Genomic DNA, 26281 nt, shown 5'->3' with positions numbered 1-26281 from the left:
AAAAACAGCAGAGAAGCCCAATCTTCTTATGGCTACAAAAAATGCGTGGGGCATATTCAGCACAGGTTTTGCTTTTGACTCAGCTGAAAAATTTTAGGCTTGAGGTCTTAGTATGACTGCCTGGGGAGCTTTCATTTTCAGTTCATAAAGAGACAGCAAGCATGGAGAGGGTAAATGTTAAAGACCTATCTTTTAAAACAAGCACAATTAAAGTGGAATGGCCACATGTGGTTCTGGCTCTACTGAAGCATATTTTTGCCAGCATTTCTGGTTAAACGCAATCTCCATCCAGCTCCCCTGGCTCAAATTAAGCTAGCATACCTTTTGTTAAGCTCTCAGATAGATAACAGTTCCAATGCCTTTTCTTTTATTTCGTGTTTATTTGCTTAGAAAGTTCTAAATTGACCTTTGAAGAGATTTTACACTATAATCTGTGCACATTACAGGAAAATATTCAGTGAGTTAAATAAAGCAAGATTTAAGAGTTAATCTGGGACTAAGTGAAATCATCTCAAGCAAACACTAAGGTGGTTCTCCTCTCCCCTTCTTGCTGCACTGCATTTGTAAAGAGCAAAATCAGGTTTAGCAGAATTAATGTTGTCTTGCTACTTTCATGATCTGAATGGCTGCACTCTGAAAGTGCCAAAAAGGTGTTATACATCTATCTACAGCACAGATGCAAAAGGTTCATTCTGAGTTAGCGTACATGTGCAGAGCTAAAAATATATGTGCTCCAGACCGTCTGTATTGCTTGAAGGCTAAACCAAGAATGCTTCTCTTTGTTGAAGACCAGGTAGGGCTTTCAGGTGCCTTTGGTGGGCCACCCATTAACACACCCCTTATTCAATATAGAGTAGAAAGCAAATCACACAGCAGCAAGCTCTGGGAAACAAAACCAAGGGCCACTCATCTAACTTTAGGTTCCTTACCCATGTGCTAGTGCTGTAACTTAACACTTATCAAACAGAATTTAACTGCAAACTTCTCGGCGTGTGAGGATTCAATGGCTTCTCAGTTATGGCTGACTAACAACAAGGTGTAATTGTGCTGTTATTAAGTTACTTCAGACAGGAACCAAAAAAAAAATGTGGTACTTAACTACTTTTTTCTGGGGTATCATGCCCATAATCTTACCTTTATTAAAAATAAAGTGAGATTTTATTAAAAAATAATAAAATTCTCACATACAATTTCATACTTTCCCTATCTGCTTGCCACTTCAGGAGCATCTTGATTCTCCACATTAACATACCATACAGCTAGAGCTGGCGAAGGACTTTAGAGACCTACATTTAATTCTCTGATAAGGCTCGCTGTGTGATCTTGGCAGGTCATGGTCCGTCTGTGCCTCGGTGGGGATAACAGCACTTCCCTTCCTCACTGTGATGTTTGCGGGGAGCTCAGCAACTACAATAATAAGGGCTATATAAAAAGTTTTTAATAGTGTCAGACAGATGGAATATCACATGGAGTTAGTTAGAAAATTGTCATGGTGAAGTAATGACATCAGGCTGATCGGGCCCACTACCAAGCTGCTTGGGGCAGGGCTGTCATTAATTACAGACTGAATGAGTTGGGGTTGTTTAACGTTAAAAAGAAAAACAGAGGGGGACACATGATAACTGCCCTATACCAAAGGCTGCTGCAGCGAGGAAGGCAATGGACCACTCCGCTTGCTCAGGGTGGACACGACCAGAAGACCCCGGTTCAACGTTAGGTACACGTTGCTAATGGCAGTGACAGCCAAGCCCGAGAGCAGACTTCGTGGGGGGGGGGACATGTGGAGTTTGTCTTTATGAGCAGGGCTGCCTAATGGCTGGCAGGAATGACACAGGTGAAATAGTGTGTCCTCCGCCTAAAAGCAGCGTTATCTCCTGCAGTCCCTTTCACGCTGGGACAAGCCCACCCTATGCCTCCTTGGGGCATCTGTGTCATACTGCAACATATGCAAACAGAAACGCTCAATACGCATGACCATTTCAGTTATCTGCCCATAGTACCATGAGTAAAAGACCATTTGCTTCCAGTTACTAAAATGAATAGAATGCCTATTTTTTAGGTAGATAATTCTTGGTGTAGTGACTAAGCTGATCTGCAGTAGTATTAGAAATGTGTATTTCTGGTGAAAAGATAAAAGAGGCTGCCATCAATAAAAAGTGAGCTTGAACTGCATGGAAAGAGAAGAATATGGGCTCACTCTTTTCTACTACATTAACTCAGGCAAAGGATCTTCCAAGGCCAATCTAGCAGGAAAAAGTGTGTCCTTACTGCAATGCCAGCATCCTTCCTGAAGAAAACAGGGTTTGTGTTCCAAAGCTAACAGATGAAATTTAATTTTTTTTTGGGGGGGGGGGGGGGGTGGAAATATATTCTTCTTTTCTTATTTCTATGTTATTTCACATGTTTATACTATTTTTTTTTAGGGGTACACAATTTGTATTCCCAATTGCTTTTGGGAAAGCAGGGTTGCTTGCCTTCCTTTAAAAGCTATGTCACTTCATTCTGAACTACTGACTCAGTTTCTTTGAAGTTGTGACATTTCTAATTCAGGCACATTGGTTTCTTACTCAAACGATGCATCTGCTCTAAATATTTTAAGATAAATCACTTTTTTCCCTTCATTTAGCAGGATTATTCACAACTTTTAAACTTTCCATTAAGATGATTTTAAGGGTTACTCATGCTTGCTGTCAGCTACAGTTCTGCTGCCCCCCAGGATCAGATATTTATAGAAGCTCCTAATACAAAACCAGCTTGGTTTTTCTGAGTATTTCAAGTGTGGACAATCTATAAGGGCAGGAACGCATTATTCATAGCTGTGTGACAAGGCAACGAAATAAATCCGAGAGACTCTGCCCTATTGTTTGCATTACAGAATAACACACCTTGCCACACGCATCACTGAAAAAGGGAGGGCAGTGGTTCAGTACATATCAATGTCTTTGTGTCCATCTATAAACCAGGGAAGAAGAGCAACGCACAGGGATTTTGTGAGGATAACTTTAAATGTTGGCGATCCAGGTGGGACTGCACCATGGCAGGTCTTAAGGCACCAAGAGACATCCCTGCATGCAGGAAAAATTTCCTACCTGATGCTGCAGTTTAACTTTTCAATAATCAAATAGGTATTTTAACTCCCTCCATTGCCTTCCTCTTTTGCTTCTCCCTCTGTCACAGGAGAGATTAGCTGCAGAGAAGTGTACCATTTCTCTTCCCCAGAGAAGTTAAACAGAAATGGGAACTTGTAAAAATACCAAACTAGGGAAAAAGGGAATTTCTCTGCATTTTTAGCAAGTGAGGAATCCATCTCCCTCCTCTCTTCCTTATTTTAATCCCATTTCCAGTTCTGGAAAAACCACCAAGACAGAGAATAAGCGAGGAATGACTGGAGCTACAGAAAATATTCTGGACCAGCTGCTCCTTCTCTGTCCCTCACATTTCTTACCTTCGTTCATTCCCTCCCCTCTTGCCCAACTAAGGGCACATTTGCAAGCACTGCTAATGATGGAGTTGAAAGAATTTGGGAAAACTGATGCAACTTATATCCCTAACAGGTCCCAGACAGCAAGGGAATCTATTACTAAATCCCTGCTGCAGCTACATTGCTTTTTTATTTCTTGTATACTCCTTTGAAATATCTTGTAAAATGATCTTGACAAGAGGTCTTGAATTGAAAACCGACAGTCTGTCAATGCACTTTCATGATGCACCTGTACAGCATCTTCAACCACCAGGAACAAGGAACGTTTATTTATTAGGAAACTTCACAGACGCTATAAAAGATTATATTGCTATCAGAGACAAAATGAGGCCTGGGGCCTTCACAGAAAACCATTATAGCCATTAGGACTGGTTTCATTTCCCACCTGCCTAAACAGATTGTTTTGATTTTGAAGGCTGTCGTGTGTTTCCAGGTTAGTGCTAAATGATCACTTTAAAATTAACCGGTCTGGGGAGGCTGAGTAACACACCGGGATACTACATGAGACTTTCACCTCTGCAGATCCAAGATCTGTAATGAACTTGGGTGATCTAATTCCTGGGTTTTAGTTATTTTTTTGTCTATCATGAGTATAACCAGCACAGGACCTAGCAGGAAGAGGTATGAGGACAGTGTTGGGTAAGCAGACACGTGAAGTTAACAGCTGAAAAGTATTATCAGATACACCGAGAAAAATTTCTTGTATGATGAATGCCACATACAGTCCAGGCAGTCAGAAGACCCTCGTTTTGTTCTTAGCTCTAGTCCTGGCTTTCTCATTTAGCAGGCAAATCACTCGGGTTCCCATTTAATTTCTGTGTGACTAGCTGATAGCATGTGGCGGTACTGAGCCCCACAGCTCCTGTTCACGCCAAGGAGCCACTGACTATCTCCAGAAGAAGTCAGACCAGGGGGCTGTCACATCAACCACTCAGCTACTGAGACACGCTCATTTTTCCTTAAAATGTGCTTGTCCCTCACGTTCACATATATTAATGAAGTGAAAGGCCTCACTCATCTTTAGAAAGCTGCACAAATTGTTGTGATAATTAATAGCATGTTTTAGATAATCACTGTTCATAAATCATTTAAAATGGACTACATTGGCTTGCATGTACACAATTGTTTTCGCTAGGGGACTCCAAAATATAGCATCTGCTTTAAACATTGCGTAAACAGAAGATGAATCACTGATTACAGTCAGTAATAAAAAATAGTAGTAAAGAAAAAGAATTCTGTTTATCAGGGTCTATTTTTTAATAGTTCTCTATTTAGTCCTGCAAAATTAGTAAAATGACATTATATCCAGTTCTTTCTAACTTGCAGTACATCTGCATGTGTGACTGAGCGGCTATGCGAAGACCAAACCCAGTCACCCCACCGGGTACTGCAATGGGACACATCAGCTTCAGGGGCTGTACGGCTCTTGAAGTGATTTTGTTTCTGTGGAGAATAGGACAGAGTCACAAATACTGTTGCAATTAGGACAGCAGAAATTCAGAGCAGACATGGCAATCTGCAGTCACTGTTGGAGCAGAGGTCTTCTGTAGACAGCTTAAATGTTGGGTGCCAGTGGCAGCACTGTTTAGGCAGTGAGCTGCTTGGGATGCCCAAGTACATACCCAGCCCACCACAGCTGATTTTCTGCCGTATGCTGCAATAGCAATCAGGAGCTGCATACAGCAGAAGCAGAATCTGAAAGCATCTGGGCACACTTATCTCAGAATCACAGCTTTTGCATTTTAGGTTTTTTTACACTAAAAACTTCTAGCCCTCATAACTACACAGAAGATCTGGAGAACTGAACACATATAGCCAGGACATGCTACGACTGCAGAGATCCTAGGGTGGTAGTGTTGAGGCCCCCTTCACATCTAAGGTCTAGTAAGTCCCAGACCACTCTTTCGAGGCACACGGCCAACCCTACGACAGGACCCTCTGCAGTGGAGGAGAAGGCTGTTGCCTTGTTGAACCATCTGAACTGATACATCCTGAGTGCCGGGGCAGCCCCGCCACCATTCCTCCCCTACTGAGCCTGTTCATTCACTTGCAGTCGTCAAGCTTTGGTCCATCCTTCGTTCAGGCTCTGGTTGGGAGTTCCCCTCACCAAGCTCCCTGTCTCTTCCACACCATTAGTAAACAGTGAGTCCACATCTGAACTGCTCTGGCAGGCAGTATTTTTTCCTCAGAGCTTAAGGAGAAAACCAACCATATTATATTCAGATCTGGCAACCTTTTGCTACATGTTGTGGACACACATTTCACAGCACAGCAATTTTTTTATGCTCTGTTTGCTTGTATTTCATGTTTTCCTTCGGCTGGAAAATACAATCAGTATGGTTCAGCTTGGAGGTGAAGAACCGCCAGTTTGTATAAACACTTTGATAATAAAAAGGTGGTGATTATAGCTGGAAAAAAACAGAGGCCCTTTAGCAAATTTTCTGACATAGTACACACTGGTGCTTTGTTCTTCAGCAGATACTCAGCCATCCATGGGATGGCCAAGCGCACGGAATTAAAATTGTGTAGGGCTTTGACAGATGTTCAGTGCCAAGTTTTCCTTGTAGTTAACAGATATTTTCAATTGCCTAAGCTGGTGGTAAACATTTAGTTGTTCTTCACAACGCTGAAGATCTTCCCTGTAATTGCTGCCTGGCTGGAGCTCTCCATACAGGACGCAATGATTTAGCAGTTGAACAGGCAAACGTACAACTGAAGAGCAGCCCAACTATTCCACTCCAATAACCTGTGGTGCCAAAATGCAAATTCTTTGAAAGTTCTCATTCATTTTAGGCTTTATTAAACACTTGCATAAAATCAGCAGTATAATAAAGCTTTAAATAGAATCCATTTATACCATGCCTAAATTTAATTGAACAAGCCTAACCTCACCCATCATTTGAAATCTGCATCATAATTTATGTATCGGATTCCAACAGAATGGGAAAATCCGCCTTAAGCTGCAATCAAAACCGCAAAAGCAAATTTCAAAAGCAAAAATCAGAATATTAATACTTTTTGTACACAACTTTTCGGTCAGGCTTTGCAAGTGAGCACACACAAAGTCAGTGTAAATGAAGGAGAACAAACATACATCTGAAATTATTTTCCTGAGTTTTAAACTAGGTCCTTTTGCAAGTTTATTCCACTAAATCACTACGGCTAGGATTTCACTAGGTGAACCAGCTTTAATAAACGAAGTTTTCATCTCTCCCTAGCCAAAAGAGTAACCTTACTTGAAACCTTTTCAATTTTCAAAGTTGCCTTCAGCTGTTAGTTTCCAAGAAACAGCTATTCCCAGCCTCTGTGTCTCCCTCTCATATGCCACTGAATATCCACCCTATGCTTTCAAAAGTGTCTATGACTCTGGCTGTGTTAGCTGGCAGATGTTTTTAGAGACTAGAAAGTGTTTAGTCCCTGTGGACTAAAAGTTACATGATGACTTCATCACATAAGCAAAAGCTAATAACGGGAAAGCAAGAAAGCAGACAAGTGTTATATTCCAAAAACATGATGTTTCCTGTGCTTCTGGCAATACTACTTCTGCGCCTGAAAAAAGGCAAATCACTTGAGCCTTGATGCTCAAAACACGCACACCATCGAACTGCTGCGAGATAACTTACTTGACCCTCCCTTAGCTGCCTTCCCTGCCAATACTCGTTTTTCTTGTGATGGAAGTTAAGAGGGTGAAGGCAGAGGAAAAGCAGTGTTTGTTTACATTCAATATCTACGCACCAACTCCATGCCTCGCAACGCTCTCTGGAAGGGGCTGTTACTACACCCAGGAGTTTACAGCAAAACAGCAGCAGAAATCTGAGCGGCTGCCCCAGGACCACGCACCTCTGCTCCTGCAGAGAAGTATTCTTTCAAGCCCGAGTGTACAGTTTTACCCTCTCCATTTAGAAAACTTGGGAGACTGATACACGGGCAACTGGAAGTCATTAGTATAAATGGCATCTGTACACGCAGTGCAATAACTGTCTTCTTATTTTTACACCAAGGCATCAGCTAGTGGACATTATGCCCTCTCTCTACATCTCCATGAACTGCCCTAATGACAGAACAAGAGAAAGGAACAAGAGGAAGCAGATACACAAGAGAAAGGCCTCCCTCCAGTGACACTATGGGGAAGAAGAGCAAGGGAGCAGATAGGCAGTACGCCGTGTCAAGACAATGTGAAGACCCTTCTCTGTGTAAGAGGGGAGACAGAAAGGATTTGCCTTGGAGAGAAGTGTGGGCTTTTTGTATTATGAATTCTATGCATGTATAGATAAATTTTCTTAGAGCAGTAAGGGAGGGGGGCTATTTCCTAGAGCTGATTAAAGAAGCATGACTCGATTTTCAATTTCAAACGACTCGGGGGGCATTCCAATTGACTGCAGACAGGAAATGAATACCATACATGCATTGAACAAGGCAGATGCTTTTGAATCTGACACTTACGTGAAAAGAAAATATCTTCATTTCTGTCTCCCCTCCGCCCCATGATCACTAGTTAGTTCTGAGCTATTTTTAGGATAAATGGTTTTATTTTTCAAACTTGTTATAATCTTAGCATGTGCCTGAAGCCACCCAGACGCCACTGACAATAAACTGTATGGAGCAGGCCAAATGCATCTTTAGATTAGTCCCAGCAGCCAGACGCAGTGGCAAGGTAGAAGAAGAAAGATAAGCAGTTCAGGTTTGAGATACCCTAAGCTCCTCTGTTGAGGAACAGAGATGAGACCCTAGCTGATATGCCAGATCCCAGGGAGGTGGAGCTGCTTCTGTACAAAGAGAGATTCCAAAGCAGACACACTGCAGAGCAGGTTGGAAGAGCATTTCCTGGTAGGCTGTGGCACACAACTCACTTCCAGCTACCTAACTGTGCTAAAGAGATAAATACACATCTTTTCTCCTCATACAAGTAAACTGCATAATTGTCATGGGAGCATTATGGGGTTTATAAGCTGACTGCAATGTAATTGTGGCTCCTTTCATCAATGGCAGCAGCGCGTAGTGGGGAATTGGCATATACAGCTCTTTTCCCCCACTTAGTCCATATGTGTGCAAACACACGATTTCAGCTGCAAACTCCTATTTTATTGTGGGAAGACTTCAATAGGATAAAGGAAAAAAAAAATCAGAGAGGTGGTATTAATCTGGTCTTACTCTCATGTTATGCAAATAATTAGTTCATTTTATTTTGATGTTAAGACTGCCATATCTATATTCCTAAGAACATGAAAAAATGATCCTCTTAGGAGAGAGACAGAAGAAGGAGGGATGGGTAGGTGAGAAAGGCAGCTCTGATTTACATTATTCAAAAAGCTGTGAATGCTAGATCAAAGAAGAGCAAGAATCAAATTCACTGCCACTGAAGGATTTCAGCAGCTTTTTCCGAGCTATTGATCCCTCAAGGGCAAACTCCTTTGATGCCTCCAACTAGCCAGAACTCCCACCTTATACTGGCTAAGCCTCACGTAGTTTGCTTTCAGCAGCTGGCATACTGGGGAAAGCAGAGACAGCTAAGACGCTGCTGTATCTGGGCCTGATGAAGGAGACATACAGCAGAGCGCAGAAATAGCATGTGTGCATTTTCTGCACCAGATGTTGCCTTTTTAATGGCCATCATGGTAGATGTTAAATAAAAGGATAGATCCCTCACCGAAGAGCTGTGCATTTGGCGAACACCGATATCGTGGAGTGCTTTGTCCAAGGACAGAAGGCAGTCACCCTGGTGAGAGCCCTGGGCGGGATTTGTTTGCTTAGCACTGACTTGCTGATAAATATAAAATCACCTCATATTTTGTTGTGGGATGAAGGTGGGATAAATCTAAGGAGTTAACGCAGCTCAACCGGCAAGTGGTGACTTGCTCATGAGTTTGGACTCACAGGTCTAATCTGAACACCCAGAAGGCACAGGATCCAACCCTAAATCAGGTCCTGAACTGTCAAATGGACTACAGATTGGCATCTTTCTCCCCCTGCTGCTTCCCCTCCCTGGGTCAGGTGTCCTTGGAGTCTGGTAGAGAAGCTTCCAGGTGTTCTGCCTTGTCGGGACACTTCAGGATGATGCCTTAAGCAAGAGCCACTGGAATTGGGTGTAATAAAGCAATTTCACCCGGTGCATCCCCAGATGGTCTCCTAAGAGCTGCCTTTGGGCAGATCCACTTGCACCGGGCTCACTGCTGCTGCCATCGTCGCGTCCCTGGGAACGCTCCATTCATCCTGCTTTCCACATCTGCTATGTTACACACATGGCTACAACAGCGCATTACAGATTATTCAGCTGTTTCCAAGCTCTGCTCACAATTCAAAGTCTACCTACTCCCACCAGCGCTTAGTGCAACTTGGTACCTTACACATTTTCATGAAATGGACGAGCCTTTCCCGCCTGCAAGTTTTGATCAAGAGCTAGCACTGCTACCATTTAAATGCATATCAAAAGCTCCAGGACTCTATCAGGCTAAATAGTTCATTTGAAACCTTTAGTGCTATTGTTCCAGTACGCCTGAAGACACAGGCATAGCGTGGCTGCCCTAGGTTCCCTTTTGATATATATTTTCACAAATGTTAGACCTATACATATCAAGCCCTCTATTCTTTCCTAATAAAAGCTTGGACTCTAAAGCACAAGATGAGGAATAGATATTCTATTGGCCAGCTGCAGCAAGCCTTTCATAAATAACACGACAATCAACCCCTGTAAAGGAAAATGATACTCCAGAAGCTCTATCCTGACATACATCTGTTTTCCTGTTGTAGGAAGGAATAAGAAGATAGAAAAAGTTAAATGCTGAACACCTAAACAAACTCTGAATTAAGAAGAGATGGTAGTAGTAATGATGGATGAATTGTAAACCACCTGCAAATGTTAAGATTGCTGCACTCTTCTGCAGACCATTGAGGCTATACTGCAAACCTCCAATAGTCATGGACTGTGCTCTATAAAAATCATGATGAATGCAGACTTGTTTTTATATTATGGAGGTCCTAATCCTCCTCCTCCTCTGCCTTTGCTCTATTGTTACAACATCAAAGACCAACTGCTGGCCGAGATACAGTCAATATGAAAAGGGCGACCAGCAAATTTACTGCTTGACTTCATTCCCTTTAAATGGAATAGGCACCATGGCCCTTTTTCAAAGTCCAATCACAGACATATATCTTTTTTATTGGACATCATGTACAATAAAGTGAAGCTGTAACTTGGAAAAAAAAATAGAACACCTTAAAAAATCCCATGAGGTGAACATTCCTTTATAAAAATATCACTGTGGTTACATGTTTTGAAAAACTCCGGGCACTCTGCAGTGCAAAAGGCATGGACTGGCTAGGTTATAGTTTAGCTAAGATGCATACCCATGCCTAATATCTAGTTGATTTAAAAAAAAAAAAAAAAACCAACAACAAAAACCACCAAGAAACCCAAAAAAACCCCTAATAAAAAGTGATATATTTAAGGCAGAATGCCAGTGTCATTCAAATAAACTGAAATGGCAGCATTCATGTCACAAGAATCATTAACTGCTTTGTTATAGCCTGCTCTGTGCAGTGAACCTTTACAGACTTCTTCAGTCCAGAGAATCTTAAAATCAGCGGCACAAAATGCCAATATATACACTGCATCTTAAATAACTCCAGTCTGATTACTGAGGTAATTTCAAGAGACACTTTCAGATGAGAGTTGTATCTGTAGACGTTAAAGACAGGGACAGTTTTATTGCTGTTGTGTTGCTAAATAGATGCTAAATAACTTCTTGCTATGAAATTAAATAGTGTTTAAGCAACCCATATGATGTAGGAGGTGAGTATATTGGGGTGTTACATAATCCACACTAGGTAGCTTTGGGTTTTATTTTTTAATAAATTATATGTCAATTATCATGAGAAGTTTTTGTTTTAAACTATTTAAACTATTAATCCTTTTTGTTTCTCTGGGTAACTTGTGCAAACAGACATTTGTAAATACCTGATTACTAATGTTATATCTAGATCAAGTCCATATTGATTTTAAAATCCTGCAGCAATATATGTAGCAGATGAAACCAAGCAAATACATGTTTTGTTACATCTATAGTAATCTTTGGCAGCTGGTTCCGGTGGAGTAATTATGGTTTCCTCATGGCAAAATCTGCTGCTGCTGGGTTACTTCTAAGGTGAGAAAGATACCAAAGCTATGTGACTGATTTTTGAAGCACTAGCTTCAAAAAATAGGCGTCTTATCGCTGGGTCCTCTTCACTGCTCTTTCCCTAACGTCATGCTCCGTTGTCAGTCACCTCCTCTTTCCATCGCAGCCTACAGCACAGACCTTCTGGTGCAAGGACCTCACCTCCTATTCAGCCTTCCCAGGCATGTACAAGAAAAGGTGTTTCAATGATAGTGTTCAATTGTTCAGTACCTGAACGCCCAACTCAGCGGGAATGCAAAGGCAAGACACCTGAAGGAAGCTTTCTGGAAGTTAGAGCTGGCCCATGGACACCACCAACCCAGTAACTGTTCCTTAGAAAGCGAGGAGTCTACTTTTTTAGAGAGGCACTGTAAACAGTGGGAGAAAAAGATGGAACACATTATTTGGGTGTTTTTTATAGATACTTACATTGTACTCATCATGGTATTGTCAGAAGTATGGATCTCAACAACCATGCAGGCAAAGAGGAAACTTCATTCATTCAGAGGAAAAGGAGCGACTGTGGAACAAAGCAGTCCAGGATTTTTCAGTGTGCATAAAACTAACAATGAAACATAATGGATGGAAATGAATTCATGCAAGCTGAAGAAGACCACACGCCAAAACCCAGCTTGTCTTCATGGCTGGAGGTCCAGATTATGTGCGTTATGTGCATATCAGTTCTGTAGAAAAACTGGGCTGTGAAAGATTCAAATCCAAGAGGAACTTCAGCTGGGTCTGCAGCCGACGCAAGTCATTGACTTGTCTTGCTGTATGAAAGTCAGTGGAGCAAGGTCAATTTAAACACACTCAGAATGTAGGTCTAGCATAGAGGCGTAAAAGCCAAGGATGTTTGAATTTCTCCTGCCTTTCAACATGGACTGACTCCACCACGAGTGGCGAGAGAAAGATTTCATCTCTGATTTTCCTTTTTCATCTCTATGAGCACCTCTGTGAGACTAAAAGCACCCAAATAGCCATTAGTCTACAAGAGCTTAGAGGTGAACAACTCCAGGCCTGCTTTCATCCTGCTGACTGCTAAAAGGGAGGAATAAAAAAATATGACCTACTGCTATGAGTTCTCCAAGCACTGAAAAACAAGGGCAAAAGGATAAAGGAACTGCTTACCAGTACCGCCCACACCAGCTCCTCTGACCAAGTATTATAATGCCACACAACTGACCGCTGTGGCAAGCCATCACTTATTACAATAATAAGTTACATTTTACTTTGTTTTCTTTCTTTTTCTGGTATTTCAATTCAAAAGTACATGGAAATACCAACACTGGAAACATTCTGCTCTTACTGATGTATCAATGAGCTCACTACTCTTATTTCTTGGAAATGTTATTCATCTCTATGCTTTGGACTATTAATTTAGCCTGGCATTTTCTGTCTTCAAAACTTGTAAAATCAGTATCCTGGAGGCACAATGGTATTAAAGTGCAACAGTAATCACTGCATCATTTAATGCTTCCTTTTGCAACTTACTAAAGCACTTTGTATTTTTCTGCTCTAAGTTATCACTTCATTATTCATTTGTGACAGTGCTTACAGCCTCCATTCAGGCCTGGAGACCTGTTACGCTACACATTGTATGCAAGCAACAACACAACAACGGAATCTCAACCACCAAGAGCGTGGGTCGAGATTTAAAAAATAAAATAAAAAATAAAATGCATCAGTGAGCTAGCTCTGCTCCCACTGAAAAATAATGCTTTAAAAGAAGTCATCTCTTATGGAGACTATCATTCAGTCAATTCGAAGAGCTTTTCAGTAGTGTAGTCTTAAAGCAGACAGCAAGATAAGAATTGTAACAAAAAGGCCAAACAAGCCTAAACCACACTCTGAACAAATGAGGCACAACTGGGGACTACCACATTTGTTTGCAAGGAAGACTGGCAAAACACACAGAAGAGCGAAAAGCAACCAACTCAGACAATTAAACCTGCCAAAGCTGCTAAATCTTGTCTATCGCTATACTTTCAGGATATAAGCACAAAGAAAAACTAAATTGCTTCAATTTTTTAGTTCATGTTTGTGTAAGGAGACATCTAAATTGTCTGCATATATATTTTAAGTATGAGTGCATTTCAAGATTTTAAAATGATGACTCACAAGAACGTAAGCATAAAAAATGCACGGCAAAATAATTTCCTACCATTACTTGCATTCTGTGCACCTTTACGTACCAATGACTGGGTTTTCAGAAGTCGTGTCTATCTGTCACATATTATTATACAGCTTTTCAGACATGACTAGTACATTTATGTATTAGTTTGGCAGGCAAAGATCATTATCAATACTACTGTCTTCTGCACCTCACTTTCTGTGAAGTTTTCAGATGCTGCGACACAGCACAGCCAGAGTTTTCACCCAGTTGATTCTTTCATTGTTCTTTGTTTTCTTTGAAGATTTTTCCACCATTTTGGAAGAGTGAGGCATCAATTATTAATAGACAGATGTAGTAGATATGAGTAGAGACAAAAGAACAACTGCTGAATTCAAAACATGGTTCCCAATTTACATTTCATGTAACCTGGATTGGTTAAACAGATGTCTCCCCAGCAAAAGAATTCCACAGCAGAGCAAGGTGTCGAAAAGCTTAGTATGCTGAAGCTTTAAGCACTAGGGCTGGGTTACCTATTAGCAGGTCATAGCACTGTCCTGGTTTCGGCTGGGATAATTTTCTTCCTAATAGCAGGCATAGTGCTGTGTTTTGGATTTAGGAGGAGAAGAATGTTGATAACACGCTGATGTTTTTAGTTGTTGCTAAGTACTGCTTATGCTAGTCAAGGACTGTTCAGCTTCCCATGCTCTGCCAGGCGCACAAGAAACTGGGAGGGGGCACAGCCAGAATAGTTGATCCAAACTGACCGAAGGGCTATTCCATACCATATGGCATCATGCTCAGTATAGAAACTGGGGGGGGGGTTGGCCAGGGAGCATCGATCGCTGCTCGAGAACTGTCTGAGTATCGGTCGGCGGGTGGTGAGCAATTGCATTGTGCATCACTTGCTTCGTATATCATCATTATTATTATCATTATTATACTGTTACTATTATCATTACTATTTTACTTTATTTCAATTATTAAACTGTTCTTATGTCAACCCAGGAGTGTTTCTCACTCTTACTCCTCCAATTCTCTCCCCCATCCCATCGGGGTAGGGGGAGTGAGCGAGCGGCTGCGTGGTGCTTAGTTGCTGGCTGGGGCTAAACCACGACAAGCACGTATATTAAAATCACAAGGGAGTACAGTGACCAGCTCCAGACACTAAAATGATGATGAAATTGTTGGGGTCATAAAGACCAACAGCAGAGCTTCAACTCTAGGCCTCCTGTTTTTGTGGACAGCTGGCATTAAGAAAGGACACAGCAGGGAAATGTGACTGAACCCAAGAGCTGACAACTGAAGCTGGAGGAGCGAAGGAGAGATTTTCGTGCCAATCAGATAACAGCGAGGGGTCAGTAGCAGTGCGGTTGTACCGCTGTTATCCTGCTGTTACAGCTGTGATGGACCAGCTGTGTTCTCCCTTTACACGACCATTGAAGACTACAAAATAAAAGCTACTCCAGAACAAATGCTGATTGTCCAAGTTAGATGAACTAACATGAGAAGTACCAACCCAGCTCCTTCCAGGATCTGTGTACCCATGCCTTGTTTCCCTACTCTCGTTATCACCACGGGTGATCATTATAGCTGTAGACCTTCTCAGGAACCAGACTCAAACCTACCACTCCTTTCACTACCCTGAGTCAGCCACCCGACCACCGCAGGGCTCAGAACCACGCGTTAGCAGGCTTCCCTTTAACCACTCTGCCCCCACCCCCCGGCAAGGATGGACTGCGAGTAGAGAAAGGCAAAGGCAGGAATGGCTCTGGGGCCTCTGCCCTGTAGTAGTCTATGTAATTTGTGTCTGTAGACATAAAGCCACCATGACAGCCCAGAATGAATTTAGGATTACATACACTGGGGGTTTTTTCATACAAATACCCCAATACTATAAGGAACTGGAAAATTATTCTAAACCTTGCTCAAAACAGAAATAAAGTACGCCAGTAGGCTCTTCTGTATAAGGCACCAGGAAATCTGCTCTGAGCTGTAGTTGCAGAGACAAAATTGAGAGGCACCCTGTGGTTTAATGCCAGGTATTTATCAGTGATGATCCAAGACGAGCAGTACAGTAATTGTTAGCTGCTGAACTGACACTCAGCAAAATAAGCCTCCATCCAAACATCTTGGTCAAATCTAATGTAGGAAGTTACATTTGTACCTGCCTGACATTGCTCCTTGCAGCCATAACTAAGTATAACCTGAATCCTTGTTTGAAATTATTGCAGTAGTCTTAGATACTGAGAAGCTTGCCACGTCCTACCCTGAAGGTGTGGTAGCTCTTTTACACCAGAGATGCTTTAGTTTGATAGGAAATGAATCGAAGTGATAGGTATGAAGAGAAGCTTCATTAATACTTTCCAGAGTTTTCCTGAAGCCAGGTTTGGAAGGTGGACGACTCTTTCCTGGGAGCAACGGACAACAGCAAATGCTCCTCTGCTCAGAGCAGCAGTCTCACTCCTTCACCCTTGTTTCCCGTTTTATCCTTTGCTTCCACGCACGCAGCAGCAGCAGCACACGTAAAGCTAATCACCCTTCCTTCCCCCTAGATCCTGGAACAAGCCACAGCCCACTAGCAAAACCACTAAAGAGCACACATAATTCTCTCCCTTGGGAGAGGAGAGAATGAACTGCACATGGTGTAAGTCATTCGTAAAGCTTAGTGCATAACTGGAGGAACATATGCTAATGGTAAGGGTGAGCTTTAGCTAAGAACCTATACAGCAGAGCCTGCTGAGAACAGGCAGGCTTTACTGTCACTGTCAAAAAGCACGAAACAACATCCTCTGTGATGAGTAACAACCTCACCAAAAGAGAATTTGGTTTTCAGAGAATCAGCCTGCTTCATTCAGAAGCCACCTGCTCTGAAAGTTATTTGTGTAATGCATAAACTGCTCTTAAGGCAGAGAAGGATTTAGTGCTCGTGTTAAATATATGACGTACATCCACTTATTGGCACCTTATATAGGCTAAGGACAGTCTGGAAACTATGAATGCAAAAAGTTGAATTGACAGATTTTCAAAGATGATTTAGATGATCAGTTCCTATTAGAACTAGCGAAATGTAAAGCTCCAGAGCTCGAATAAGCTTTAAAAAACTCAGGCTAAAACTCTCCCAGAGTAAACAGCTTGAGTCATACTGAAACTGAGAAAGCCAGAAAGCTGAAATACACCACTGTATCTGACTGGAGATCATTTTGCCATTTGCCTGAATGCAGTACAAGGGGCGGCAGGAATGCACAGACCTAAATAAGACTGAAACGCACCTCAGCAAAGGTAACAGACAGCACACCACTTCTGAACTTCTCATCGTGTTGAGCTATGGATCTTGGGAGAAAATGAAGAGCTCAGCCCTGGAAAGGACTCCTCACACGGCTTGGAGAGTGACTCTCGTGCAACTGTTTACAAGCAGCAGAATATGTTTCTTCTGGTAGGGCTCAGAGAACATTTCTGACACGCTGTAATTGCTTGCATGCTTATTGAGGAGGGGAGGCAAGGACAGGAGCAAGGAGATTAAAAGCAAAAAGCTGTTCACAGCATTGTGCTTCTTTTCAAATTACGTTCTCTTATACGGCTCCAGCTTTATGCACAACTACTGAGTTTCGTGCTAATGTAATACTGCTGCGAGTACCGCAGTGGAGAATCTGACTTCATGGGCTATGGCATATATTGGTGGTGGCTCTGTTACTACATTTTACAAGGTCATTTTTCTTGGTGTGGGAACGCTGCTTTTCTTGGTGTGCAAGGCCTGCTATGGAAAAATTAGAAGTGATGGGAATAAACTTCTTGATTAAAGATTTTCTCTCAGAATGAAAGCAGAGATTTTAGAGCATCGTAAAGTATTACGAATGTCCTTCAAAATTCATGTTCAAGCCTTCCCTTTGTTTTAGAACTATGTAAAAAGATAAAAACATACCCAAGCAGCATTTTTTCACTCTTAATATAGCTTCACTTGCTCTTATTCAGAAGCAAAAGGTTGTAATTATTTATTTCCAAAATATGCTCCACAATAGTTTCTGGATGCTAATTAACTTATACCCAATAGGGTTCTCGGCAGTAAAAACAGAATCTCTCCCCTCCCCAGTTCTCCTTTATTTCTTTGGGGGGGATGGAAGGAGGGAATAAAATCTGATTGAGAAACAAAAGGCTGATTCCCTCTCATAACTCAGAACTGGGAGATATTTTACAACTCCAATCTGGATTTCCCACTTTGCATTAGTTTACGCTACCACAAAGCAATTCTAACAGCAGCATGAAACTGCAGCAATGCAGAGGGCCAGTGCCTGTTTCTGCAGCAGTGAACCGAGGAAACCTGTGCCTGTATCTCACCCATCCCGAAGAGGACCAGCGAAGTACATCAGGATTTTCTCCTCACCGCTGCTTCGTTACAGCCAGTCACAGCGGCACAACATGCTCCCAGGCATCTGGGAACTCTAGAGACACACACAGTATGGGGAAGGGCACGACGAGTGAAAATAAGAGGTAGGAGAAAAAACTTGTTTAGTTTTAGGACGGGAGTTTTTTCTGGATTTCTTCCACCTATCAGTCTAATTAATTGCAGGGGTTAACATAATTGAGAGACCAAAAGAAATCAAAACCTATCCTCCAAAATCCTTCCTTCATTTGAAGGACCAAGGGATGGGAGAAAGAGAAGCTCTTCCTCCCTTAACGAATCAGACTTCAAATGCATACAAGTCTGTATTTTAGACTATTTAAGTCTCCAACAATATTTTAAGATTACTAAGGATTCCTCCTGAATCCGTTTTATGCAAAAAGGGTCAAGGATGTGCTAAGTTTTTGGGGTTTGGGTTTTTGTGGGTTTTTTTTTTTTTTGGAACTAAGACTAACACTTCAGATTGTCTTTCAGACACACAGGACCACGTTACGGCCGCTGTAATTGTGCAAACAGACCACTTAAGTCCTAAAATACCATACCCTGCATTTGATAATAGCCAGTTTGTTTTTATACAAATTTGCCCTGTCAAAATACATCTATAAACAGTTGCTGCAAAGATTACTCTTTCCCGGATTTGCCGCAACGTGTGCAACAGACTTCGTCAAATGAAACTTCATCAAATGAAACACTGACCTAATCACTTCTCACAATCTTTTCTCTCCACAGACCTACCAAGACAGAAAGAACAATAGGGTTTTTTTCAGCATAAGCAATAGCAACCTGAGAGATTTCTATTTGCTTGCACCAACAAATCTGTGTTTGTGCAGTTTTGCTTTCCACATTGATTCTTTACCTGGGAATGCAACGTGCCAGGATTCTGCGTTTCACTTCAGTATGTGCCATGCTAACAGCCCAAGAAACCCCAAAATCTGAAGATCCCAGTGCAAACTTGCCATCAAGATCTGTATTGTGACGCTCTGAATGGAAGCATCTGCCTGTCAGAGTACAATTTTCTAAAGCAGGTTACAGTATTTTCCAGCTAGCAACAGAATCCTTGAAAGTTATAAAACCAAAAAATTGATAGATTTCCATCTGTTTAACCGATTGCTCTAATCAATATACTTTCCTCCCATAACGTCTTGTACAGACACACTCTCTCAAATACATAACTGCAGAATCAATTCAGTTGGGAAGTATATAAAAAATTTGATTCTACAAATGGCAAAACATGATGAAAATATGAACTGCTAAAGCTATCATGATGCTTAAAGGCACAGAGTTTCGTTATCTGTAAAAAATCACCACACAGAAAAAATTCTTGAAGTCAACAATCAACAGATTTTCACAAGACAGCCAGCCACAATGATAATAGTCTAGGATAATTATCCGAAGATGACTTTCCTCTTGTTTCACCCTAACCTTACAACAGTGCTCTAAAAAGAGCTCCTCGGGGAAATGGCATCACCCAGAGTTCCCACTTGCCCAGATGTTTCCCTCATTACGTTACAAGCCTGTCAAGAAAAGGCAAATTCAGGGTTATTCTAATGATAGCAAACACCTCATAAAAAACCTCTCCAAATTTACTTTTCCAAGGAACATCATTTTAAAAGGCATTTCAAGTGCCCAAGAGGAAAGAAAGCGTCGTTTGTAAAACATTATTACCAGAAATCTTGAAGATATTAAAAAAAAAAACCATCCTGGAATGTCAAGCCGGTGATAAAAGTGCAGCTCAAAGACAGACAGCATCGTGGGGCCTTACCCGAAGGACGCGGCTGAGCACTCCCAAGCAGGACTCCCACCGAGTTCAACGGGAGGTTTTCTGAGTTAAGAGGACCCGATTCCAGTTTGTGACTGGGCCGTTGGAGTCCGCAGATCTGGGCTCCCTCCTGTAGCTGGTGGTTTCACTTTGTGGACCACCAGCCGGGGATCCCATGCAAACACAGTGAGTGTTACCGCCCACGCTCTCCTTATTTTTCCTCATGCTTTATAGAAATGTGCTCTGCTGGTACTATGATTCTTTCCGAGAGGATAAAGGGGTTTATGTGAATTTATGGTGATAATAATTACACATTTTCTGTCAGTTCCTTGCACGATTTGGCAGTTGATTTTTCTTTAACACTTGGGTACAGGGGAAAAAAGTTGGTCAGGGCACATGCAACTGAGCAGAGATTTACAGGCTTTGCCCCAGGGATTTTGAGGATTCAGCAGCTTTTATCACTGTCTCTAACCATTTTAAGTGAATGGCAACACCTGATAGTGAATAAAAAAGAACCACCTGCAAAAAACAAGGAAACAGAACAAAAAAGTCCTTTACCTCTGCTGGAGACTAGTTTCGTGGGATCAGAAGATGGGAACAGATTGGTGGGGTCGCAAGCCCTGTCCTTCACGGTCACAAGCATCTATCAGCCTGTGTTTTGGCTATTTCAGGCCTGGGTAGCTCTACCTGTCCCTTGACACCTTCCAAGGAAAGCCATGCATTTTGTTCCCATATTTCCCAACACCATACACCCATTTGGTCCCCTGTCGCCCCGGGGAACGCTGCGCCCTCACAAGGGGGGCCCTGGGTGGGACATGCTGCGCCTGCCCCGGCCCGGCCTGCCCCCCTCCCGCCCCTTACACGCGCTGCCCAGGTGAGGCGGCCGTCGTGTGCCGCGACCCGTCCGCGACGCGCCGGTACCGCGCAGGGGAGCCGCCCCGACGCCTCCAACGCGGTGTCAAAACGTGGCGCGGAGTGGGGGGGGGCAGCTCCGCCTTTTCCCACCTCTGTCCCCTCAAGGGGTGTGAAACCAAGGCGGGGGGGGGGGAAGACACCCCGCGGGGCGCCGGGCGAGGCAAGCCCTGGAGCGGGTGGATACCCGGCGGCACGGGCTGGGGGCCGGCGCTGAGCGGCGGAGGCCGCGGCCGAGGCAGGTGCAGGGCGCCGGCTGCCGCCAGCCCCGGGGCCGAGCCGCCCCCGATGGCGGGGGGGGACGGGGACGGTTGGCCGCGCGCGAGGGAGCGGCCGTTGGCGGGGCGGCCGTTGGCGGCGCGCGGGGGGGGGGGGGGGGGGGGGGGGCGGGGCGGCACTCACCTGCCGCTGGCTCTGGTTGCCGGCGCCCGTGGGGGCGTGGGGCTCGCCGCCGCCGCCGCGCAGCACGGTGATGTGCAAGGTGAGCAGGAGGAGCCCCAGCAGCAGCAGCAGCTCGGCCGCCAGCCGCACCATCCTCTTGAGCCGGGCGGCTTTAGGGCCCCGCGGCGGCGGCGGCCGTGGAGGAGGCGGAGGAGGAGGAGGAGCCGCGGCGGCCGCCGCCGCCGCCGCCGCCGCCGGGGCCGCGGCCGCCGCCGCCGGAGCGTCCCCGGCCCCAGGGCCGGCCGCGGCAGCCGCAGGACGGGCGGCGGGGACCGCGCCGCTCTCGGCGTCGGCGGGGCGGGCGGCGGGCGCGGGGCAGCGGCGGCAGCAGCAGCAGCAGCAGCAGCGGGGGCCGCCACACCACGGCGGAGCCACGTCGGGGCGGGACGCCGCGGCGGCGGCGGCGAAAATCCCGGCGCTGCCCGGCTGCGGCGGGGGGCGGCAGGTAGCCGCGACGGGGCCGCGGACCGGCGGCGTCTCTGCGGGCAGCCCTGCAACCCAGAGTCACCGTGGGCCGTCGGAGGGAGGGAGGGAGCGGGCGGGCCGAGCCCCCGCCGCCTCGGGGAGCCGCGGGCCGGCGGAGAGCAGCGCGGCTCGGCTGCCGACGGGGAGACGCTGCGAGGCCGGGGGGGAGCCGGGAGCGAGTGTGCGAGTGAGAGGGAGGAGGGCGGGAGAGGCGGGGGGGGGCTGGGGACGACTCTCACATGGCGGGGAAGCCGGGACGCTCCGAGGGGAGGAGAGAGCGTGGGGCTATCGCCTCCCTCCTCGCCGGGGGATGGGGGTGGCCCCTGGACCAGCTTTCCCCCCTCCGCCGTGTCCTCGCCCGCCCCGCGGCTCCCCCCTCCGCTCAGACGCCCGTCGAGGCGTCGCCCCGGCCCGCCCGCCCCGCCGGGCCGCGGCCCGTCCCCCCGCGGCGGGGGTGCGAGGGAGCGGGGCCGCACCGCCACCCCCGCCCGCGGCCCCCGCCGGCTGCCAGCCCTCGACGGGGCGGCTGCGAGCTCCCCGGGGGGAAGAGGGGCAGAGCGCTGCTTCCCCGCCGGCCCCCCTTCCTCCTCCTCCTCCTCTTCCTCCTCCTCTCTGCCCCCCGGCTCGGCCGTGGGGAATGGGGCGGGGGGCTGCAAAAAGCTTCAGCTGCCTGCCCTCCGTCGGAGCTGGATACCTGGCTCCATCTCTCCTCTCTCTCTTCCCTCCAGTGGCCCTAGGGCTGGCAGGGGCAGCTCCGCACTCTCTCCTGCCACCGTGCGTGCGTGTGTGCAACCGGCCGGCGCTCCTCCTGGCTCCTGCTTCCAGACCAACTTTCTCGCCCCCTCGCTCTGTGTCGGGAGAGGTGCGTGTCGGATGTTTTTATACTGCCCTGCCTCCCTCCCCTGCTGTCGTGTCCCCCCCCCCCCCCGCTCCCCCCCTTTCCCTTCTCCCTCTCTGCAGCTCCTGCCGCAGCCGAGCATCGCCCCCCCCCCGCCCTGCTCCTCTCCTCCCTGTGCCGACCTGCCCCTCTGCAAGCCCTGGCTGGCCGGGGCACCCCGCCGCGGCACCCGCACCCCATCCCACTCACGGCTGCACCTCGCCTAATGACTCCCACCGCCGCTCGGCAGGGACGGAGCTGCACTCCAGTGTCACCTCCTTCGGCCGGTCCCCGCATCCCGGCAGGGTACGAGGCATGGCAGGACTCGGGCCGCTGGGGTTTTGTGCTCCTCGCTGTCGTTTCCCTTCCTCTTGGTTGCTGACTGCGTAAGTACAGCGGAAAAAAACTTTCTCTCTCACATGGGAGGCCCCCAAATGTAAAATTAACGTGAATTTGAAAATGAGGGTTGGATTATCACTTGCTGTAAATCAATATCTTTGCATCCGGTCTGATGGAGCCAAACCTCTTTCTGAGCGCTGAAGATGCAGCTCACTGTAACAAGAACAAACGCAGCTCAAATAAACTTGAAACATAAAGTCACCGAACAAAAACCCAAGACTTTTGGAATCTTTGTTGTCGTTCTTCCACAACTGGGCATGTTATGTGTAAAAATGAGGATACACCCGATCAGGGCCTGTGGGAGTGTGTGACAGCTGGCAGGCTGAACTGGTATCAAAATGTCTAAATGGGCAAATCGGGGAAAAAGCGTTCCCCATCCGCAATGTTTTCAGCCTCAGACCAATGTCCTCAGCAGGGTTCCTGCGCCGTGAAGGTGAGTTGTGCTTCCAGCGTGCGGTGCCAGCAGGGGCCGAGGCGCGTCATGGGAGCCTCTGCCTGCGGTCTGCCTGACCCGTGCAGCTGGCAGATTTGGGGCACGAGGGGAGTCGGAGTTCGTGGGAGGTTTCCCGCAGGTCTTGGTGCATCTGAAGGCTGCGGTCACAAACGAGTCAGAATGATGTCTTGTACCCTTCCAGTCAGATAGGTTTCCCTTCCAGTGATAACCACTGTAAATGATTAACCATCAGGCAGGAATACGGTTAAAATAATTGCACTGGAGTATTGTTAAAGATGTGACTAAAAGCCACAAAACCTAAACCTTCAGATTTAAGGATTTTTAACCTGCAAACGTGTTCCGTATTAGCGCTGCAGTAGGAACGATTGGCGCAGATGGTTGTGCAGGGTAGGGGCTCCTGCTGGGCTGCCCTGGATGCGTTACAGCGAGGTCTAGCCCCTCCATCTCGTGAAATCACTCGCTGATAAACACCTGATATCGCACCGATGCTCTCGGTTACGCGGCAAATCACACAGAGCTATTCAATATTACATAAAGCTGTAACAGCCTGTGGGACCATCACGTGGTTTTTAAAAAATGTGGTGCGCTTTTTTTTTTTTTTTTAACCCAAACATTCCTTGGGCTAATCAAAATATTGAGAAGATAAAAACACTGATGTACTTCAGCTGTCATCGCTCGGCCTGGGCTCTCCTCCTGCCGCCATTGCTGCGATCCCGGCAGCCGGCGGCTGCGTCCCTGGGCAGGCATGCCAGCGGCAGCGGGCACAAAACAGGGTGGTTTAGGAGGCAGGCTCAGGTAGATGGGCAGTGAAGAGGCAGGAGAGCCTTCCTCCCGCTTTGCCAAAGTCTGGCCCTACCTAGTGGCTGTTGGTGGAGCCCGGCTGTTGAAGAAGAGTGGAAACTTGGCACGTGAGTTCTGTATTTCGGAGCTTAATAGTACAAATTGACAGCCAGAGCGAGACTGAAGGCTCGTAATGCGAAACAGTCCAAGTGACAGCCTGGTGAAAAACACACACATGGATCTGCCGCCGGGCTCTGGGTAATATAAGTTCTCCCTCGCCTTATGAAAGAGACTGAACCAAAAAGACATCTTTAATCCAGATGAGATGGGCCCGTACTGGTGTGCATTTCCTTGTGGGACATTAAGTTTTATGCATTAAGCTGTTGTGCAAAGACAGCGAGGGACAGAGTGATGCTACTATTAGCAGCGAGTGGACAGCAGCAAGAAACCAAAGCCTCTTTCCACTTGAAAAAGTCAGCGTAAAAGCAGCACTTGGGTACAGCGATACTGCCTGCATGGCTGCGCCGAGAACAACCGGAGAGTGTGTACACGCGTGCACTGTAGATGCCAATTTAAATTTACAAACACTGTTAAATCAGCAGATGACTTCATCGATGAATCCAGACAAACGAATCGCAACCTGTAGGGGAGATGGACTTAAAAGCAAAGAGAAAAGGTCGCTTTTCCCGGCTGGGCAAACACTTGCTGCAGCAGCTACCATCCAGTCCCTGGAAAATGAAGCCAGGGTCCGCCCAGGGGAGGAGATCCATCAGTACCCTGAGGGGGGGATGCTGCTCCTGGGATGTGGTTATGGGCAGCCAGCAGGGAGGGAAATCAGCAAGTGGGTCCGACGGTGGTGCTGGGGTAAGGGAGGTGTGTTCCTTTGATAGCTCCTTCCCTGTGAAGGTTCACAGCTCACACCTCACCCCTCCACCCCCAGCTTATACCTTCCATTTCTCTTCCCTCTGATGATAAAGGCAGACTCAGCTCCTGTTCACTCCCAGCCCTTCACCACTGCCAGGGGAAACGCATTGAGCCCAAGCTCTTCGAAAGAGGGTTACATCCACACGTTTTATGCAGCGTTTGTGATACGACAAGCGCACTACACAGTCAGGTAGTGTAGCTCAGCTGGTGCATGAGGAGTCAGTAAGCCATGGTAGCTCATCATCTGATGTCCTGCCTCTCTCGAGCCCCGCAGATCCTGCTCTCCTCATTGCACAGCTGTCCATGTCACAGCCTCCGTCAGGTGGTGAGGACTCTTTCCTGGGGAGGTGTTTTAGGGATCTGTTGGCTCTAGTCATGGTGCTGCCAGGTGAAAGGCCCCATGGGCTCCTTTACACGAGCCTGTCAACAAAAATGCAGAACAGTTATCCATGGCCACCATGACACCTTCAGTGCTCAAGGCTGAAAAATTGTGTCTGGGGCTGAATTTGCGATGTCCTCACTGGCATGTCCTGCTAGTGGTGTTCCTGTCTCCCGCTGTGGCCACCTCGGTTGACCACATCATGTACTGACCCCACCACATTGCCATGCAGGCACCTACACTTGGTGTTATGAGTCCTGAAAAATGAAGCATTGCCTAACTGAGACGCAGCACTTTGCAGTGTCTGGGTGGTACTAGTGCCTGAAATGAACAGTACGTCAATTGTACCTGCTCAAGTGTAAAAATCCTCATTTTGGATGAGTGCTGCCAGGTGACGTACTTCAAGGCCAGTGTGAGAATTGCTGGAGAGGGAGGGGTGGAGACAAAAAATACAGTATGATATAACACAACGTAAGTCACTTTACGTGCTTTACCTCAGAAGTGAGGGTGTAGAGGTAGGAGCAATAGATTAACTGGCGTGAACGCCACTAGGTTTTGTGTCAGAGCACCACGGCTCACTTGGGTCCTGCACCCCAGTTGTCCCAGCAGTTAAAGATATTGGTGCTTATCTGCTTGTCCACTTTACCCCTTTGTTGTCAACCCTCGTATTGCTCCAGGACTGTGGAGGCGTCCTGTCTGTAAGATTGATAGATTTTCAGAGGAGTGTGGCTGGTAGAGCCCCATCTGC

At 46.1% G+C, this 26281-nt stretch overlaps 1 protein-coding gene across 1 annotated transcript in view; it reads right to left on the bottom strand.

The window, feature by feature from the left end:
• ISM1 (isthmin 1) overlaps positions 1-22424 on the bottom strand; it is a 40284-nt gene extending 17860 nt beyond the window's left edge. The window contains exons 1-2 of the mRNA XM_075708318.1: positions 22415-22424; positions 21217-21746 (exon numbers count right to left, since the gene is read on the bottom strand). Coding sequence (XP_075564433.1) covers positions 21217-21746; positions 22415-22424 — 540 coding nt within the window. The remainder of the gene's footprint in view (positions 1-21216; positions 21747-22414) is intronic.
• Positions 22425-26281: the final 3857 nt, after the last annotated feature.

The sequence above is a fragment of the Pelecanus crispus genome, chromosome 3, assembly GCF_030463565.1.
Source record: "Pelecanus crispus isolate bPelCri1 chromosome 3, bPelCri1.pri, whole genome shotgun sequence".
Lineage (NCBI taxonomy): Eukaryota > Metazoa > Chordata > Aves > Pelecaniformes > Pelecanidae > Pelecanus > Pelecanus crispus.
Note: the sequence above shows the minus strand (reverse complement) of the source record. Positions and strands in the feature narration are given on the sequence as shown.